Below are 20,229 nucleotides of genomic sequence, written 5' to 3'. Positions count from 1 at the left end.
CATACCAAATCTCCTGATGATGCTCCATGAATCTTTCTGCTTTTGGACTTTAAATTGGATTGTCCAGATATCTTCCTACAACCCTCTTAGAACTTTAGAAAGCTGTTCAAGAGGAATGGAATAAAATACCTTTTCCACCATTAAAAAAGGCTTTATTTTCTTGGAAATTATGGTGTGGAAAGATAGTGAAGAATAACGGTTATCAAAATGGAACCTTTAATACACAAAAATTGTAAATAAAATTTTTCTGTAAATACAATGAAAATCATCTTAAATATGTGTGAACAGCATTTGTAGACCTTTACATGGGGGAAGTTTAAAAAAATTGCTCAATAAAGCTTTATCAAAGTGAAATGAAAGCATTTTAATGAAATTCTTATTCAAATGAAATCAGTTTTGAGGCTTTTTGTGTTTAGCAGGCTGCCATAAAAGGAGTTGTCTGAAATGAATAAACACTGTAGCCAAAGAGGATTTTGATTTAAGAAAACCTGCTGATAATCCCGCAAGGTTACAGTTCAAGGGCTAATCGTTATCGTACAGTACCTCTTGGTTTCTTTCTGAAAAAATTGGCAAGGTTTATTGGTTGTTCGTGAAATATGGAAGACCGCTGCACGAAATAGATTTTTGTGGTAACCCTAATGTTGATAATGTTGGCGAAACTAGCCTTGTTTTTTTTTTTTTTTTTTCCATTAAAAAGTGGTTATTTCTGCGAATATCGCCAAACGTGTTGTGATAAATTTAGATTTTGGCTATTGTAGTAGTAACCCTTTTGTATGAACTCGGGTTTTTGGTTCTTACCACTGTTTTCAATTGCTATGTTTGCTTGCACATGCATGGTATGGTCTTGTATTTTGAACTTGCTATTATTTTGCTGTGGGTATCATCATTTCCGTATGTCTGAGGTGAGTAAGAGGATGAATGTTGATGGGTTTGATCATAATGAAATTGTGAATTTGAGGTTTTTGTATGAGGGATGAAATATGTTTGATTTTTGCATGAAAGCCGGTTTAATTGCTGGATATGAATGTCCAGTGTGTAGTAAAGATATGAAATTTATCCGCCATTAACAGCGGATGAGCCGAAACGACCAAAAATTTAATTGAATTTCTTACCTGGAAGATGGTGGTGGCAAGTCTAAACGTATGTATGTGAAAAAAAGTTACGTTAAAAAATTGACGTTTCATTTATTTATTCATCTCTGTTAATTTTTGTTGTTTAACCCACAGGAAAGCATGTGGGGTGTATCATACCCCACCCCTACATAAAAGTAGAATATTCCTAACTTGTGAAACTGAAATTCTGTGCTGCATTCAGTAGCTGAGTTTCTAGTTGTGGTTGACTTTCAGAACCGCTTTTTCTTTGTCTGTGTGTTTCAGAAAAAGATTTATCGGTATTTTGTTGGAATTGGGGTATCACACACGCCCAAACTTGTCTGTGTAAGTATTTTTCTGACTGAATATTTAGTTCAGAAATTTATTTCTAGAGTGTAACAGTAAATATTTCTACTCGCGAGTGATTTTAAAGTACTTGACATTAAATTCTTAAAAATTTCTAACCGCATTATGGTATAAAGAATGACTCCCTATGAATTGGAGATGCAACGCCTGTCTGAGATTTATTAGAAATATTTGAAAGCGATGAAGATTGCATTTTGGAAACTAAAGATGAAACTAGGAATATTTTCTACACTGTTTTGGTTTTGAAAAAGATAAATCATTAATTCCTTATGTTCCTAAAAAAAGAAAAACTGTTCATATGCTTTCAACATTATATAACGATCATACTATAAATGATACTATTGGAGAAAATAAAACATCAAGAATTATATGTTTTTATAATAGACTAAAGGAGCACTGGATATGGGGAGATGAAATGTCAGCAAATTATTCAATTGCCAGAAGAACAAGGAGGTGGCCAATGGTAATATACTTTCCTGCACTGAATGTTGCTGTAATAAATGCATGAATTATATTACATTCAACTGCTAATCCACCAACCAGAAACAGAAGTCTGTTTTTGAAGGCCTTAGCATTACAATTAATGAAAAAAAGTATTGAACAAAGATCAGAGATTAATACTTTACCAAGAAACTGACGTACTGCACGCAAAACAAAAGCAGAAGTTTCAACGAAGAATTAAAACGAATTCGAAACAACTAAGTATGAAAGATGTGATAAATTGCCCTCGCGACAGAAGAACGTGAATGCAATGTTTAAAATGTGAAAACATTCTGTGCCAAGAGCACATGAATGTATTTCATTCAAAGTGTAAAGAAATGAAATAAGCATTGTGTATTAGAGATGCAATGAAACTTAGAGGCATGATGTTTATTTTTTTATTATTTTCATTTATCTTAATTTTAAAATGTGAACTCTAAGATTATTTTGGAAATTAATTTTTTGAAACCCAATTATTATTCATGTATTTATAATACATGAGAACAAGAAAAACAGCTTTAAAACTAAATCAAACTATTTTTATCGTATTTTAAATATTGGGGTATGTGATACCCCACGCGCCCACTCTAGTAACTTTTTTTGGGTGTTAATGTTTTTATGTTAGGAAATATATATTTTTGGTTATTTATTTCTCTCTGTGTATTTTTGGTTATTTGTTCGTCTCTGTGTGTTAGGACAGCGGCAAATTCTTTCTAGTTACCATGATAGTTTTAACTTCCTGATTTTGTTTAAGTGAAAATAGATTAATGTGTGCATGGAAAAAGGCAGTGTGCAATGCCTACTTTATGCGATTCTCTGATTTTTTTTTTAAGTGAAAATAGGTTGATGTGTGCATGGACACTGAGTTTGTGTAAGTCTTTGACTTCTTATTTTGGTTTTGTGTAGTGGCCATCTTGAAATTTTGCCCTCCTGGCGCCGATCTTGGCATCAAAAAAAGAAATAATTCGCCAAGGGGTACCGTACGATAAATTTTACCCAGTTCAAGAATAGTTAACAGAATGATTCACCCAGTCTGGATACCTCATTTTTATCCAGAACAATGTTCAGGGATTCACAAACGCTGGCCGGACACTACGACACAACTGGAAGGCTATATTTACTCCAATCTCCTGGAAGGCTATTCGACGGGATTCTTTCATTATGTGGAGAAATTCAGTGAGTTTGTTTGCACATGTTGAGTGTATTAGGATTTGCGAATAGTATTTCTTCCCAATTTTGTCATGAAATAAAAGAACGATGGGTGACAGTAAATGCATCATAACAGAATATAAATCTGATTCTGGATCAGATAGGAATCTGAATTTTCTATAAATGATTCTGGTATTCTGAAAGTTCTTTATTGGGATTCCCTAGTGATGATGACAAAACGGAAAGCTCAGATGATCTAATTCAGGTTCAGAACTTTTGTAAAATGGATACTAGTAATCCTTCTTCACCACTGCCACAATTTCTTTTCACAGCAAATTTACTTCTTTCATATTTATCTCCTGTAAAGGGTTCTTTCCAGTTCTGCAGTTTCATCATAAAAAAGCAAACTTTAAGTAAAAATGCCTTAATTTCACCATAATTAAAAATTACCTTAACTCAATAAATGCAATACTTGTAACACTTTTGAATACTGATTTGAATTCATGTAATCGATTAGATTACAGAATTTTCCATAAAAATATGCTTATTTTTGGTCATAATATGGTAGGGAAATGAAACAGTTAAGTTAATAAGCATCTGAGAATTGCTCAGACTAATTGTGCACTGACCAAAACCTCGATTCCCTGATAAATACTTTTTGGTGACATCATGGTTTCCATTTATTTAATTATGGCAAAGCCTAGCAGGGGAAAGATGCTTTTGTAAAGAACTTTTTAATTAAAATGGTTTTTATCTATATTGTGAATGGGAAAATTGCAAAAATACTCTTGCAGCCAGCTTGTTCGCAGGGATTCAAACCTAAATTGAACTTCCAGTGTTGAGCAACTTGGCCGCTGGTAGGCATGTGACATGTTACGCTTACTAATGCCCAAGCAGTAAAGACATCCTGGCCATATAGCTATTTTTATGATGTACTGCTTTGTCTCATGTATACTTTTTTCATGTTTTTCAGCAAGAGGGAGGGCAGCTAATCAGGAAGTACCAAATTTTTATGAAATAAAAAAAGAGAAAAGAAAAATTTCTGCTTGGTTAGTGTGGAAATTTCATTCCCCAGTTTTCACGATATGCATTTAAAAGCTTTTTAAGTATAATCTAAAATATATTTAATTAAAAAATACATGCTTTATTTTTGTAGTTTAATATATCTGGTACAGTTTAATATACAGTTTTAATATATCTGGTTCTAACGAAAGTTTTCCATCAAAAAACGTTCTTAATAAAGTTGGGGGGGGTCATGAAAGTAGTACTTTTAGTGCAGGTGGTAATCACTACCCAAATCTATAATTTTCTGCCAACTATGATCTATAATTTTCTGTAATGGTAGTTTTTTAAAGTCTTCGGCCCAGAAACTTGATGGCTACAAGTCCAAAAATGGATCCAACTCATTTTGGACATCCTGTGCAGAATGGAAGATAGCACCAGCAAAATGTAGCTGCAAGTGTGATAAAAGGTAGAAGAAAGAATGATGTCAGGGCTATATGGTGGGTGTGGCAAAAGATCCTGTTCGAGTCTGTACACAGACCATGAGTCTGTACACATGACACTAAAGTCTAACTCCTTAGCAAGCTCTCAAGTGGTTGCATACTGATCTTCTTCCACAAGTTCTCGCAATTGGATTTCATCAGCATCAGTAGACTGGCCAATGCGAGGGCGGGGGGGGGGGGGTCATGAAAGCAATACTTTTAGTGCAGGTGGTAATCACCACTCAAATCTATACGATTTATGATTTTTTGTTATGGTAGTTTTTCAAAGCCTTCGGCCCAGAAACTTGGTGGCTACAAGTCCAAAAACGGATCAAACTCATTTTGGACGTCCTGTGAAGAATGGATGAGGGCACCAGCAAAATGTAGCTGCAGGTGTGATAAAAGGTAGAAGAAAGAATGATGTCAAGGCTATATGGTGTGTATGGCAAAAGATCCCGTTCGAGTCTGTACACATGGCACTAAAGTCTAACTCCTTAGCAAGATCTCAAGTGGTTGCATACTGATCTTCTTCCACAAGTTCTCGCAAGTAGATTTCATCAGCATCAGTAGACTGGCCAACGCACTGTGCTTCTTGAATATTGTAGTCCTTGTTTTTCAACTTTTGGTATTTAACCTTCACAGTGTCATATGATCCAACATTAGTACCTAAAGCTGTATGCATGATTTGGTGCTATTCCATAGCTAACTTTTTGCAATAGAACTGGAAGTAAATGATGGTTCTAATCAGGTAGTGTGATAGTTCCATTTCAGACACCTTGTATTTAATGATACCGATATTTTTTTACAAATATCACAACACAGTGTTAAAGCGAGTCTCTTTCTTTCAAATGCCCAAAACGTTTGACAGAGTATGGTTAAACATACCAATGCGAACTGTTTGCATAGATGATATTTATGGTGGCAGGAAATTTATGTTAAAACCCAATATTAAACAATCCATTAAACTCTTTTACCATTACAGCCATGTTTATTACACAGCATTCAAAAGGAAAATAAATTAAAGTTGGGAAAAAGTATAAATGTAATTATGTGAATATGTATTTGTGGAATAATTTTTCAAAATATCATTTGAAATTAAAAATGAGAGCACACTCTACTGAAAATGAATAAAGAAAATTGGATTTGATAAACCAGGCCCAGTATGAGACTGAATCACCAACATTTTTCTGTTGAATGATCTGAGTAATGTACCTTAAGTTATCCTTAAACTTGTACATCAAGAAAAAAATAAGTACTTTTTTTTTTTTTTTTTTTTTCTTTTAACTTGATTATGAAAGTGTTTGTACTTCCAAAACTTGTGCATCAAGAAAAAATAAGTAAATTTTTTTCTTTTAACTTAATTATGAAAGTGTTTCATCCCTAATGTTTTCTTAATTATGAAAGTGGGTTTTCATCCCTAATCTTAAACAGCACTTACAAGGTGGATATAGTTACAGAAGTGTACATGGTCGAAATCCTAATTGCAGTTAGTGGCAACATTCATCTTTGCTGTGCAATTTGTATATGTGCACATCGCAGCACAAGGATTAAAAACTTGAACTTTTTTGCTGAGACTTATTCTCACCTTTTCTTGCCTATTTGTGACCGCTCACTTTTTTTTTGCCTGTTTATGGTCGTCTGGCATTGACTCATATATGCCATTGTTTAAATAGTTAGCTCTTGCGAGGTGTGCTTTACTTTTTTTTTTTTTAATGTTAAATAAAGTTCCTTTAAGCTGAAGTTTTGTGGTTCTTAGGCTTCTCTGTTGACCTTCTGGTGAAATATTAATGGCAATAAAACATCACCATAGGCATTTCAAGGAGAAATATTATTATATTTGGGTCTGTAAGATGTGAATTATTTTGACACAAGTATAAAATATTGTTTTGAAAAAGTTTGGGCATTAAGAGAACTATACAAAGGAATCTGTAAAGCTATGCAAAGGAACCTGCAAAGCTAATCATACACTGAGCCATGGGAAATAAGGCTGCTTTCAGTACTGTTGCCATACTGTGTAGAGAAGGCTCTATCTGTCTGCCCAGAAACTTGATGTTGTGAAATAAACCAGTGTTCAAATCTTGTTTTGCTGTCCTGTTCATTCTTTTTTCATACATTGTGTCAGAAAGATGCTGTCCATTTTGCGTTATTACTACTGGAACTGGACTACTTTTTTTCACCTGTAGTTCATAATTAGTATAAACAACATAACTTAAACCAAAATTTAATTTTTTAAATTTTTACTTCTAACTGAGTTACGAAAGTCATTGAACTTTATCCTGAGTTCTCTTCCCAGTGACTACATAGATTGGCTGCATGTAGCTTTTGCAGTTTTTCTCATGTGTAATGAAAATTGAAGAATTCATTTAATGTGTGCTGTGTGATGAGCTATGTATTAAGCACTTTTAATTTGAAGATCAATTAAATTTTTCTGAAAGCATATTCATATTGTAATACATATATAACAATATATATATATATGCTTATTGTTATACATTATACATGTAAAGAAATGTAATTTTCCTTATGTATGACAAGTGTAGTTAAATTGCATCAAGAAAAATTTTTCAAGATGCAGATACCTCTGTGATACTTTGCTTTATTTAACACTAGCAGCTTCGCTGCCAGCCTTCGTCTGGCTTTTAAATGTACCGGAAAAATGGCTGAAGGGAACACCAAACGTTGAATTTAAAAACTGCATAGAATTTTTCTCTGCAGAACAACTTCATAAAAAAAGTTATTATGTATAACAAAATTGCAATGAGATAAGCAATATCCCTTAATACAAATATTAATTATTGTAATAAATAAATTAACCAACTTCCTTTTGCAAACTCTTAAGAACTCAAATAGTATAAAGGAGGTTAAGAACTTTGTTTTCTAAAAAAATCACTCAAAACTTTTCAATATCTTAAAAACAGTGAAATGAGCAATAAATAACATAAAAGAATACAAAAAACAAAAAATTTTGAAAAGCAAAATATAATTAATGATATTTTATCTTATATTTTCAAGAGAAAAAAATTGCAATCAAATAAGCTATATCCCTTAGTACAAATATTAGTTATCCTAATAAAAAAATTAACCAACTTTCCGTTGAAGAAAAAAAATCATGCAAAACTTTTCAATATCTTGCAAACAACGAAATAAGCAAAAAACAACATTAAAGCAACTAAAAAATAAATAAATAAATAAATTTCTACTCAGAATTTTACTTTGCAGAACAACTTTATTAAAAAAAAAATAAATAAAATAAACATGTATTTTATATATATAAAAATGGCAATGAAATATGCCAATCTCTTAAAAACAGTGACATAAGAAATACGATGGAAAATTGTTGCCAAACCCATATTTCTAAAAGAATGAAACTATTCAAAATCATGCGATTTCATCAAAAATCTCTCAACAACAATAAGACAGGAAAATTGTTGCCAAAATCACATTTTTAAAGATGAGAGAAGTGTACTTGGAAGCTTCATTTAAAAAAATTTTTAAAAATACAAAATATCATTTTTCCAAAACTCTTTTTGTAAAAGCAGTCGCAAGGATAAAAGTTTAACATGTCCAAAAATCAAAGAAAAATAAACTGTACATTTTTAATCGATTTATTGAAACACGAAATTTATTTTAAGTTACAACCAAGTTTATTTTAAGTTTGTATTATATTTATTTTAAGTTTGTAAGTGCCTATGTTTCATGACGATGTGAAAATGGAGTGTGTAGAGTAAAATCTCGCTTTCCTATAGCCCATTATATCTCAAAATGATGCGATTTCGCCACAAAACATAAAATTAAAAAAAAATCTAATTCGAATTTTGAAAAAATCACTTCGAGTAGCACTGTCTCTTGTCTAGATGCACGTATGTACGAGATTTTGTAGCCGTGCGTGTATTAGCTTACGTGCAGCGCAAATGAAAGACACACACACACACAGATTCTTTCTTTTATTATATGTAAAGATAGCACTTTTAATTCTATCAACCTTTGCTTTTTTATTTTATTATTATTATTTAAATCTTTTACAGAAAGTTAAAAATATTAAGATTCATAATATTTTGATATTCAATACATTCAGTAATTAGTTTTTTTCTTAGTTCATTATTTGTGTTATTCAATAAAAGTGTATAAGTTTTGTATTTTTTCAAGTGATATCAAGCCCCTATGTTATACTTTAATTTGCATATCTTGTTCACTTTCAAATTTAAATGTTTTTGCTTTGTTAGCATATAGAATAAAATTATACTATATTATGAAGGGAAATTCCAAACAAATTTTAAAATTAGTTTTATCTATTCTGAAAGAGAACTATGTATTCTAATTGTTGAATATAGATCTGTAAGTGGCCGAAAAAAAAGTAAGGATAAGTAACAGTATAATATTTTAAAAAAGTATAAAAGAAAATAATTTTTTCTGAAGAAATTTTTTAAAAACTTTTTCTTGTTATTTTGAGCCTTTAATTATATTAATATAATGAAATGCCTTTGTCATTTGCTATCAGTTCATACACATTTTTGTAAAATTATGAAAGCCTGGATGAGCTGCCCAAATAACTAAAAAGAATTAATTTCACATCTTCTTAGTACATGAATCGAGATTCCTTTGCAGTTAATACAAATTCTATTTTCTGAGTTTCATATAAGAATTGTAGTTTTATTGATTGTATTATATATCTGCCCTGCAGTTCAAATACAGCTCTTTGGCTTTCAGTTAAATTTGTGGTATTTTTAAATATGTTACCAGATTTGCTCAGAGCATGTGTGTGTTTTTTTTTTTTTTTTTTTTTTAATTTCTTATTTTTATTTATTTATTTTTTAAATTTAAAGTAAACATTTAATTGCATGTATGGTTTTCAACTTGCAATTATTCTTCAGATGCATTTTATGTATTAACTTTTATACTGGGACTTTTTTTACTTTAATAGGTTTTGCTATTTTAGGAGACTATTCTTCACCTTTGCCATTAGGTCTGTGGATTTTTTTTTTATTATTTTATATGCTTGTATTAAAATTTCTTATTACGGATATTATACTTTTACTGTGCCTGAAAATGTTCTACCTTCATGACAGTTTAAAAAGAAATGCAATTAATTTTGCATTTTTTATTAAGCTGAGTAATAAAACATAATTGTGCCCTCAGTAAAAGTATTTTAATTTTCAGAGAGTTACTTTGAACTACAAGTCAGGTATAATTTTTTTTTCCTTTTAAATTTTCCTGTCTACTTACCATGTTCTAGTAATTTTGTAGTATGGAAGCAAGTTTTATGATTGCTAATTTGCAAAATTAATACAAGCACTAATATCTAAATTTAATTATTATGTAAAAATGATGCTAAATGCAAAAACTGAAATGCTCATTCGGATATAATATTTAATAGAGTATTTAATTCTGGAGAAATCTCAATAAGTAATGTTATGTTTTTAACATGATATTTAGTGATAGATAAAAAATTGCACAAATTTACTTTTTCTGTTTCACATTTTCAGGTAATTTTTAAAATATAAAACATATTTACTGTGGTATTATTTCTTTGAATTAGTCATATAAATTTTAAAATGAATAATAATTATTAATAATGAATGAGATTTTATAAACTTGGGTGTAACATACATAAATATTGTATTTAACTGCAATAAAAAGTTTCATAAGATTTCATGAAAAAGTATTTATTTTCATTACTATTTTATGAACACTTTTAGAATTTAATGTTAATGTTTTATTGCAATTTTCAATCTGTAATTTGCCCCTTCAATCTGTCATGTTAGAATATAAATTTTTCCATTTGTAATTCATACATCATTTTCATTCATACATCTAATAAAATAGTGCTTTAAACTGACATTTTGGAAAGACCGGAGATTTTTTATTTCCGAGATGTATCAATCATAGATCTGGTGATTTTCCCCTTATATCTTTTATTTGCCTTGTTTTGAATTATACTGTTGGACATGATATTTGGTAGTATGTTGTACAACTCTTTTAAATGTAGTTGTGAAATTTTCAGAGAATCAAAGTGCTTAAATTTGTTACAATTTGGTATACTTTCACATTCATTATGTAAACATTAAAAATCTATGAATAAATTATTTATTTAATGAATTCTGTAGCTTGAAGCTCTTTTTTAGTATAAAAGGAATTTTTAGTGACTGCACCATTTTACGAGCATACATTTTCATTCACAATTGAAAGCCTGTTGTCTGAACATTCCAGGTTCAAGATGAGACTGTAGATTAGAAAGAAGTGTTTATTTGAAAGAAAGAGAGGCATATGTTGCTTGTAAAAGTAGATCTTATGGCATTTTAATGTTTAATTCTTTAGAGGTTGGATAGGAATGTTCAGAATGTGACAAAAAAACTCATGCCTAATATGAGGGATGCTTTCGTGGAGGATTTTTAAGAGAAACTCTCTCGTTTTCTTATTAAGTATGAAGAAAACCTAAAATATTCCTTTGCAGTGAGCCATTTTGTAGAGATTTGCATATAAGACAAATTACCAGTTTTTAGTGGTTTTACGCCTCATCTGCTACTGGGCTTAAACAGTTGGAAGATAGCATATGCAATTTTTTGAGTTCTGCTGTCCAGAATAAAATTTATTTTCTGTATGGTTGTCTGAATTATATTAGGCCCAAAAAGATTTGGATAAATAGACTTCTACTCAACTTTAAAAGTTGTTTTAAATTTATGACTCATATATACATATGTAGCATAAATTATATTAACTTGGCTGGCCAATATAATGTATTTTAATTTATAAGTTAAAAAAAATGGAGAATTTTTCTTTTTACAGATATGGCACTTCACACAGCTATGTCTGCCACCTCCACTCCTCTAAGTGGTAGTTCATCTAGTTCAGATAAAGAGGAAAAAACTAGAATTGATAAATTACAAGAAGAACTAATTAATGTGCAAGTAAGTATTTCATGCTCATGTTCTTTTCGAACTAAAGAAATTTCTGTAGCTAAGTCTTCAAATATTTTTAGCTGCCACTGTCATGTATTTATCATTTACATAATAAGACAAATGTTGTCATGACATGAGACTTGAAATATGTTTTTAAATTACAATTACTTAGCTGTCAAATGTCAAATTGATTTGAGCAAGAAATGCATTTCTTAATAATTTAATGGTACTTTTCCATTATACACCTGCCATGCATTTTGAGGGTACTATTGTAATAATACATGTATGCATATATAATTATTCTTGTTTATACACACATATACATAGTCTCCAGATGGTGCTACTATTGGATCTCAGCATTTCTTTCTTTCTTTCTTTTTTTTTTTTTTTTTTTACTCTTTCACAAGCACCAAAAAGTGTTTCAGGTGCATAATGGAGTACCAATTTAATATTAAAAATTGCGTTTATTACTTTAAACATGTTTTCAGTGTTTTAATAATATATTCAATTGATAATTCTGAATGTTTGCAGCATTATTGCAATTTTACAGATATTTATAATTCCATATGTTACATACTTTGATGCAGAATATTTGGCTTTATATAGTTATCTTTCTGTACATAAATAAGTGTTTTTCATAAGCAGTTCTCTGAAGCAAAAGTTACAGTATTTAATTTAAGGTAAAATCTTAAAATAAAAATAATGACTGTGTAGAAATTAGTTTATAAATCTAATTTGTAAACTATTTTAACAACTGTCTTTTACCCTTTGGGATTGGCTGTCACTTATATGTAATAGGCATGATTTCATATTTTGAGTTTTGGACCATGAATTATTTATTTAATTTTATTTACTTAGGTCCATTTTAAACACATAATTAAAACTGAATTATTAAAAAATTATTAATTATTAAAAAATGCAATATGGTAATTAAGCAAATAAAGAATGCAAGTATGGAATAAAAATGAAGGTTATATTTATTCACCAGAAAACTCAAACTCTGCAGATTTTCAGAGCCTACTTTCAGTCAAGTGTATATATTCTGATATTTTTTGCTATAGCAAGGGGGAAAGTTTTGAAAAATATTGAAACAAAGAGGAGTTTACAACAGAGAGCTATGAAGAAGAACAGTGAGTTTGTGTGAGTTCATATTTCAGAAGCATATGCTCTTGCTTTTCACTTGAAAGAAAAAAAGTGGATAAATTAAGTAAATAAAATGAAATGAGTAATTCACTCTCCAAACTCAAGAAATGAAATCATGTCCATTGTATGTAAGTGACAGCCATTGATAAAGTGTAAATAAATAATTCATATAGTTATTGAAATAGTATATAAATTAGATTAATAAACTAATTTCTACAGAATCTAAGATTTTCCACCTTCAACTACCTTTTACAACATAAAATTCTGTAATGAACACACACACACACACACACACACATACAAAAAAAAAAAAAAACCTGTAAATAAAATCTCACACTATGTGTAAGCTCATATAATATAAATCGATATAAAAATTATTGTTAAATATTTGAAATGGAACATTTCTAGCATTAAAGCAAAATGTACTGGATGCTACATTACAGATTAGCTGTGTGTGTTTCTCATGCAAATAGGTGTAAAAAATTTTTACAAATAGCCTGAAAAGATGGAGCAATGAAAAAGTAGTGTGCACATAATTTCAAGAGAATTCAGCATAATAAGTAATTTACTTCTATTGTAAGTAAGTAAAAGTAATTTACTTCTATTGAAGTACTATATAAAAATGAAAGATATTTAATTTTGCTTCTGATTTTATATTAATGACTCCGATGATAAAAAAAGGACAGTACTATGTATCTTTGAGCTGAAAAATTTTGCTGTGCTCTGTCCTATTCTTAGCATACATTTGATAATTTATGAATGCTTATTTCTTAAGTTTGTCCCCTCCCATCATTATAAGATTATGCAAACTGCAAATACCAAGTAAGTAAATTCCGGGGTGCTGAAGTAGAGAATAAAATAAGAATTTAATTCTTGAATGCAGTTTTTTTATTTCTTGATGTTTGACTACTTAATATATTTAACAAAATACTGCCATTTACATCGTATAAATCTAATTTTGCAATGTTTTTTACAGCTTGTTTTAAATGCATTGCTACCTTTTAATATAATTCTCTTTTTATAGATAAAATACCAGAAAGAAGTGGAGCGATTAGAGAAGGAAAACAAAGAATTACGAAAGCAAATTATGCTGAAATCTTTGAAATCAGAGCCTGTTAGAAAAATTAAGGTAAATTTCATGCTTCTGAGAATATTCTTAATATTTAACTGATTTTTCAACTCATTTATATATTGGAATAATGTTTTAATTTTAATTAGATGTGTGTATCTGTATGCTGTTCACAACCACAATATTTCTTTATTTCCAGAAGTCACTTATTGATATGTATTCTGAAGTACTTGATGAGCTAAGTGACTATGACTCTAGTTACAACACTCAAGATCACTTGCCAAGGGTAACAATTTAAACTGCATACCTCACATCTGCCTTTTTAAAACATTATTTTTCTTTGCCCGATACCGTTAATTCTATTTTTGAATTATTTTATCACAATTCTACTTATTTTATCTAAATAATTCTCTTGTTTTTGGTTTAGTGGATACCTGTAGAATATACCCAAACGCTCATCCGCATTTACAAGACTATCCATGAATGTAGTATATCTAAATTTGTTCCATACAGATTTTGATCTAACAAGTTTCAAGGGAATTCAGAAATCATTTCTAAAAAATCATTCCTACACAAAAAAATAAGTTTTAAAATCTGCTTTTATAATTGGTACCATTTTAGTCATTTACAATATTTTCTTATTTTAACTTGGGAAATACATATTTTTAAGCTTTCATATTCACAAAATAAAAACTGTACTATCAAAGCTATGTAAAAAACTCTTTAGTTTATAAAATCAACAAGTTGTCTTTTTTTTTTTTTTTTTTTTTTTTTTTTTTTTTTTTTTTTTTTAAATCTGCAGCTTGTAAAAAAATTAGAAAAACATATTGTTGATAATGAATGAGAAATTAAGATAGTTAAAGTTTAATAATTATGGAAATATATTTTTTGAAAAATTATTTAAAATCCACTTCGGTGGGGCCCATATTGCAATAAATGATCTAAGAATGGCAATGAATAAAATTAATAAAACACACATATGTAAGTCATATTTTTAAGTAACATTTTTTATTCTTTATTTAGTGACATATTACCTTCATAAAAATAATTTACTTTTTGAACTTGGTTAGCTAAAATTAAAAAAAAATTCAAATGAGGTTAATTCTCCTGGAAGCACTTCCAAGCAGGTTCGTCTGGTAATTCTTACCGTAAACATGGTTCAATAAAATCACTTCAATATATGACTTAATCAACACACAAACTAACTATTTACAAATTTGATTTACAACATGTTAACTATTTTATAATACTCTCAATAGAGTTCAAAATTATTATTACCGACTCTGTCAGTTCTTGAAGCAATTCTAAACACAAAGTGCAACAGGGTTGCCACAAATGTATGCAAAATCAACTATTCAGTTCAGTGCTACCTCACGGCCAAATCAGCAGTCAAAGACCCCTTGATGTTTCTGTTTAATACAATTTTACATTATTATAATTAACTGTTAATTTCACGTTTTGTAACATTAAATTTTTGGATCATTGAAACCTAAAGGCACCTTATACATCTTTAAATACTGAAGTTCACACACTATAGAATATTTCTTATCTATATAATGTATCTAGTAATGCTTTATGCTTTTATCCTATCTTGTTACTGCAATCCTTACAACAGAGCAATGGGAAAAGAAAGAAGCAGATGACAGACTATGATTGAATTGAGAATACTAGCATTTCTTTAAATGATATAGATGATAATGGCTCAGACTCGGCAACACTTTCAGCCTGTTGTAACACAAATCTGTTGATTTGCAGATATCTTACAGATATGCAGAATAGCAACATGTTGCATGTTCTGGATATGTTATGTAAATCGATTTTAGAGCTCAATTTGCAGACATGAATGAATTATTCAATTATGGCAAAGCACACAAGCACTATCTGCTTTACAAACATGTATGATGTCTATCAGGTTTTAACAAAAGTTTCCTGCCACCACAAATATCATCTGCGCAAATAGTTCACGTTGTCATGTTTAATCACATTTTGTCAGAAGATTTTTTGGCATTTGAAAAAAAGAGACTTGCTTTAGAACACTGCATTGTGAAATTTGTAAAAAAAAAAAAAAAAAAAAAAAAAATTAAGTACAAGGTGTTGGAAATTGAACTATTACACTACTAGATTAGAACCATCATTTTTTTACAGTTCTGTTGTAAAAAGTCAGCTGTCTCCAAATCATGTGTATAGCTTTAGGTACTTGTTTGTTGTATCATATGACATTGTGAAGGTGTGGTACTGAAAGTTCAAAAACAAGGACTATGACATTCAAGAAGCAGAGTGCTCTGGTCGGGCTGCTGATGTTGATGAGGTCCACCTGTGAGAACTTATGGAAGAAGATCAGTATGCAACTGAGAGCATGCTAATGAGTTATACCTTAGTGCCATGTCCATTAGTTGTACTATGCATGGCATAAATTTGTTGAACAAGTTCAATCGCTGGGTGCCTCATGAGCTGACTCAAGCAGGTAAGAACAGACATGTTTGGGTATGCACTAATCTGCTTGAATATCAACCTAAGGACAATATTCTGGAGGATATCATCACTTGTGATGAAAAGTGGATTTACTTCAACAACCCATGCTGAAAAGGGGTTTGGTCTGCACCTGGTTAACCCATCGGCAGCATCGCAAAGTGCAGTAACAAAAAGATCATGCTTTGCATCTGGTGGAACTGATGTAGTATTATCCACAGAGTGTATCTGGTAAAAAGTAAAACTCTCAACAGTAATGTGTACAGAGAGATGCTAGTCCATGTTGATGCTGCTATTAAGGAAAAATATTGAACTGAGCTCTGGCACAAAAAGGTAATGTCCCATCAAAATAATGAAAGACCACTTGTGTCTGCATTCATGGGCTGGACTCTGTACAAACTCGAATGGGGTCTTTTGCCACATCCACCATATAGTCCCAACATCACTCCTTCAAACTTCTACCTTTTTCACACCTGGAGCTACATCATGCTAGTGCTATCTTCCATTCTGCACAGGATGTTCAAAATGAAGTTGATCTGTTTTTGAACTCGTGGCCACTTCTGGGCCAAAGGCTTTGTAAAATTACTGAAACGTTGGCAGAGAATCATAGATTTGGGTGGTGATTACTACCCGGACTAAAGGTACTGCTTTCATGTTTTTTTCCTAACTGTATTAAGAATGTTTTTTGGCAGAAAACTTTCGTTACAACCAGGTATAAATACACACACTAAGATCATAAACTGTATAGGATGCTTGTAAGTGCTAAGCAGCAAATTAAAATAAATTACAATGCAAATAACAAAATAGGCAGTAAAATTTTGAAATGACAAGTAAAAATTTAATAATTTTTCTTTTTTTTTAAATTTATAATGAATTTTATGAATTTTTTCAATGCAAAAGAATTTCTTTAAAATGCATGCTTAGAAACAAGATTGGGAATTGACTATACAAGCAGTTGCCATGAAACCCTGCAGCGAAGAAACTCACACAAAGGAAGAAAACTGTAACCTTGCATTCAAAGTTCCACACTGTCTGATGTTGACATAAAATAAATAGCTGAAACATAAAATATTATACTTTGTTGAAAGGATGTCCAAAAACGTAACACTGCCCCCAGGTTAGGTTTTGTCAGGAATATGTATTGTTACCCTGCCTTTTCTAAAATAGCATGTCTTTTTAAAAATAGTTCAGCTACCTTTAATTAAAAATTTTAATTTTACAATGGTGTTTCAAAGTAGTCTAAAATGTATCGTTCCCAACGATTAAACAACTTTGGGGTGGGGAGACAGTAAAAGAAAGCAGTCAAAGGTAATGGGTCATACTTTTATTTGTAGTATGTTCATTTTGCTAAATATTTGATTTCAAAACAAAATTACTTTTGATGCACCTCATTATTTAATGCTAATCCTGTATATACAAAATTATATATGAAATTATTTTTCTTTCAGTGCTGTATTCGTTAATTTTATAACATTGGTTATGAATTAACCAATGTTATAAAATTATTTGAATTCTTTTATGTGTTTTCAATGTTTAAGTTCAGTATATGATTTTTGTAAAATTGGTGCAAAATATTTTACTTTAAAATGTAAACTAAATGTACTATTTATACAAATTGTTGCAATTTTTTTTCATAGGTAGTTGTAGTTGGAGATCAAAGTTCTGGTAAAACTAGTGTTCTGGAAATGATTGCTCAAGCTCGCATTTTTCCAAGGTTAGATTGTATTATTTTATTGTTATTAATGGCTAGTGATACATAAATATATACATTATGAAAAACAGGTTTTCTTTTTTAAAAAGAAATAAATCTCTTCCTTCCTTTTTAACAGAGGTGCTGGAGAAATGATGACAAGAGCTCCTGTTAAAGTTACATTAAGTGAAGGTCCTTATCATGTTGCATGTTTTAAAGACAGCTCAAGAGAGTTTGATTTAACCAAAGAAAGTGAAGTATGTTGTATTTAAAATGGTGATATATTAATGCAGTTTGCTTTTTTTTATTTCTTTTTATATTTCATTTTGAATTAATCTTAAATTTCATCTAATGAAATAAGTCACTGATTTTATTATTATTTTTAAAAAGTGCATTCTTTTTCATGGTTATTACTATATACTAGAGCAGAGCTTCTTATTTTTTTTTCATTCGTGACTCCTTTTTATCACTGAGATTTTTTTCGTGACCTCAGGACCCCATAAGCATTGCGCCTAGTGCCATGCTGATATATAATATATACTTCCCTTTGATGCTTTAGTTGTGTATTTTGGTGTTTAGCAAGAATTTATCCTGCTCTTACCAGAGCTTATCATGGAATCCTACTAGGGGCCTGACATTATTTTGCACATGCCATCCCATATCAGAATGTGTAAAGTTGTACTGGTGATGAACTTGTAGTTTTTCATGTCCAGCACTTACCATTTTATCTGTTTAAGCAAAGAAAAGTCTAGAAGAGAAAATCATTGGATTGATGTTTATTCTGACTGCTTATTTTTTAGAAATCTTATGTTGATCTTATGTTCTGAGGCCTAATTTTCTTATATAATATGGAATTTTTTTAAATGAGATTTTCACTCCTCATTATTACAGGAATTCAAATTTATTCAGAAAAGGCAGTGTAATAATGTGTGATACATGCTGAAGTGAATTCTCAAATCCTACATTCAAATAAAATATGCAATAATTCATTAGATCATAGTACAGATTTCTTTTAGCTGCTAAATCTAAATTAGGTACTTTTTGATTATTTTGCTGCAATCCCTGTTAAAAGTTGAGAACTTATTAGCAAGTTTAGAGAACATTCACAAACTCATTGCTGATTATGGAGAGAAATATTTGCTTGGGTATCCTAACATTTGTTTAAATAGTGTATTTATTGCTGCCTGTTTCTTACATTATTCTTTTTCCACAGAAGACATGTTTCCTTCCCAAAGGTAGTTACACCAATTAATAGTTGTGTTTGAGGATAATCCTAATTCTTCATAGAATTTCACAGGCATATGTTTCTTTATCTAATAATAAATCAAATGACCAGCTATTGTAAACATAAAATGTCTATCTTCAAACTAGTTACCAACTTGTTTGTAATGCTTTGCTTACAATTTTTCGCATTGCATTTTCATAAAATTTTATTGTTTAAAAAGTGCAACTTCATAGATGTGAATTTTTGCATTCTTATTGTTTGTCAAATTGCCATATTTCTAAAGAAATGCAACACTTTCTTTTCCATCAGGTGGGAAACTCAAATTAGAATTCATTATGATGGAAGCAAATATGCAAAAAGAAATACTGATCAGATTTTTTTTTTTTTTTTTTTTAAAGTAGTGTACTCAAAACATGTGTGCTATGTGCATATCTGAATTGCCATATAAACACTTTTTGGCGACTTGTGAGTTGCCATATAAATGCTTTTTGGTAACATGATACACTGCCTCATCAGTAAAGTAAATGCCTCACTGTATAGTATTCAGTTAAAGGGAAACCTAGAAAAACCATATTATTTTTAAATTTTTAAAAGCTTAAGCTTTTTCTTCTTAAAAAAATGAAGAAAATGAGAGGCTTGTAAAGCCATCTTAAAGCTTATATTATAACGAACATATAATTCTCCGGAAGCTTCAGAAACTTCAATGATGTACATTTGAGAAAAATCTTGCCAATAATATAAACAGTAAGCAAGCATATAAATTTGTATGTTGCATTATTATGTGCTGTATTTGTATGTTATAACTGTAGAAGAAGGGGAGAAAATCACAAAGAAGAAAAAGTACTTGTGTGATACCATATTGTATTTTTTATAAAACAAAAACTATTAAAAAAAAACTGGTGAAAAACAGTTAAACAATTTAAATACAGTGTAATTTAATGCATGATGTCATAATACAATCTCTACCTTGATTTTTTATAAACCCAATTAATTATTGATAAGTAGAACTAATTTATTGGTATTTGAATGGCATATTGAAAAAGCAATTAAAATTGGGACCTTCATTAAATAGAATAGAACATAGAGCAGTTCTTACAAAATTATGGCACCCTGGTGTCGGTGACCGGAAAAATGCCTACAGGAAAAATACTCGCAGAATAATGCTCA

The 20,229-nt window shown here is 30.2% G+C and overlaps 1 protein-coding gene across 3 annotated transcripts in view; it reads left to right on the top strand.

Annotated features, from left to right (window-relative positions):
* Opa1 (Opa1 mitochondrial dynamin like GTPase) overlaps positions 1-20,229 on the top strand; it is an 83,578-nt gene that overhangs the window by 12,307 nt on the left and 51,042 nt on the right. The window contains exons 3-8 of one of the 3 annotated variants that reach the window (XM_035376896.2): positions 9,507-9,533; positions 11,354-11,475; positions 13,634-13,738; positions 13,878-13,964; positions 17,785-17,861; positions 17,977-18,094. In XM_035376896.2, coding sequence (XP_035232787.1) covers positions 9,507-9,533; positions 11,354-11,475; positions 13,634-13,738; positions 13,878-13,964; positions 17,785-17,861; positions 17,977-18,094 — 536 coding nt within the window. Of the gene's footprint in view, positions 1-9,491; positions 9,534-11,353; positions 11,476-13,633; positions 13,739-13,877; positions 13,965-17,784; positions 17,862-17,976; positions 18,095-20,229 lie in introns of all 3 variants that reach the window. The other 2 variants (XM_035376889.2, XM_035376903.2) reach the window with 2 other exon arrangements.

This window comes from Stegodyphus dumicola, chromosome 8 (genome assembly GCF_044657685.1).
Source record: "Stegodyphus dumicola isolate Sdum_Otavi_A_Nest chromosome 8, ASM4465768v1".
Lineage (NCBI taxonomy): Eukaryota > Metazoa > Arthropoda > Arachnida > Araneae > Eresidae > Stegodyphus > Stegodyphus dumicola.
This window is presented reverse-complemented; position numbering and strand designations above follow the sequence as displayed.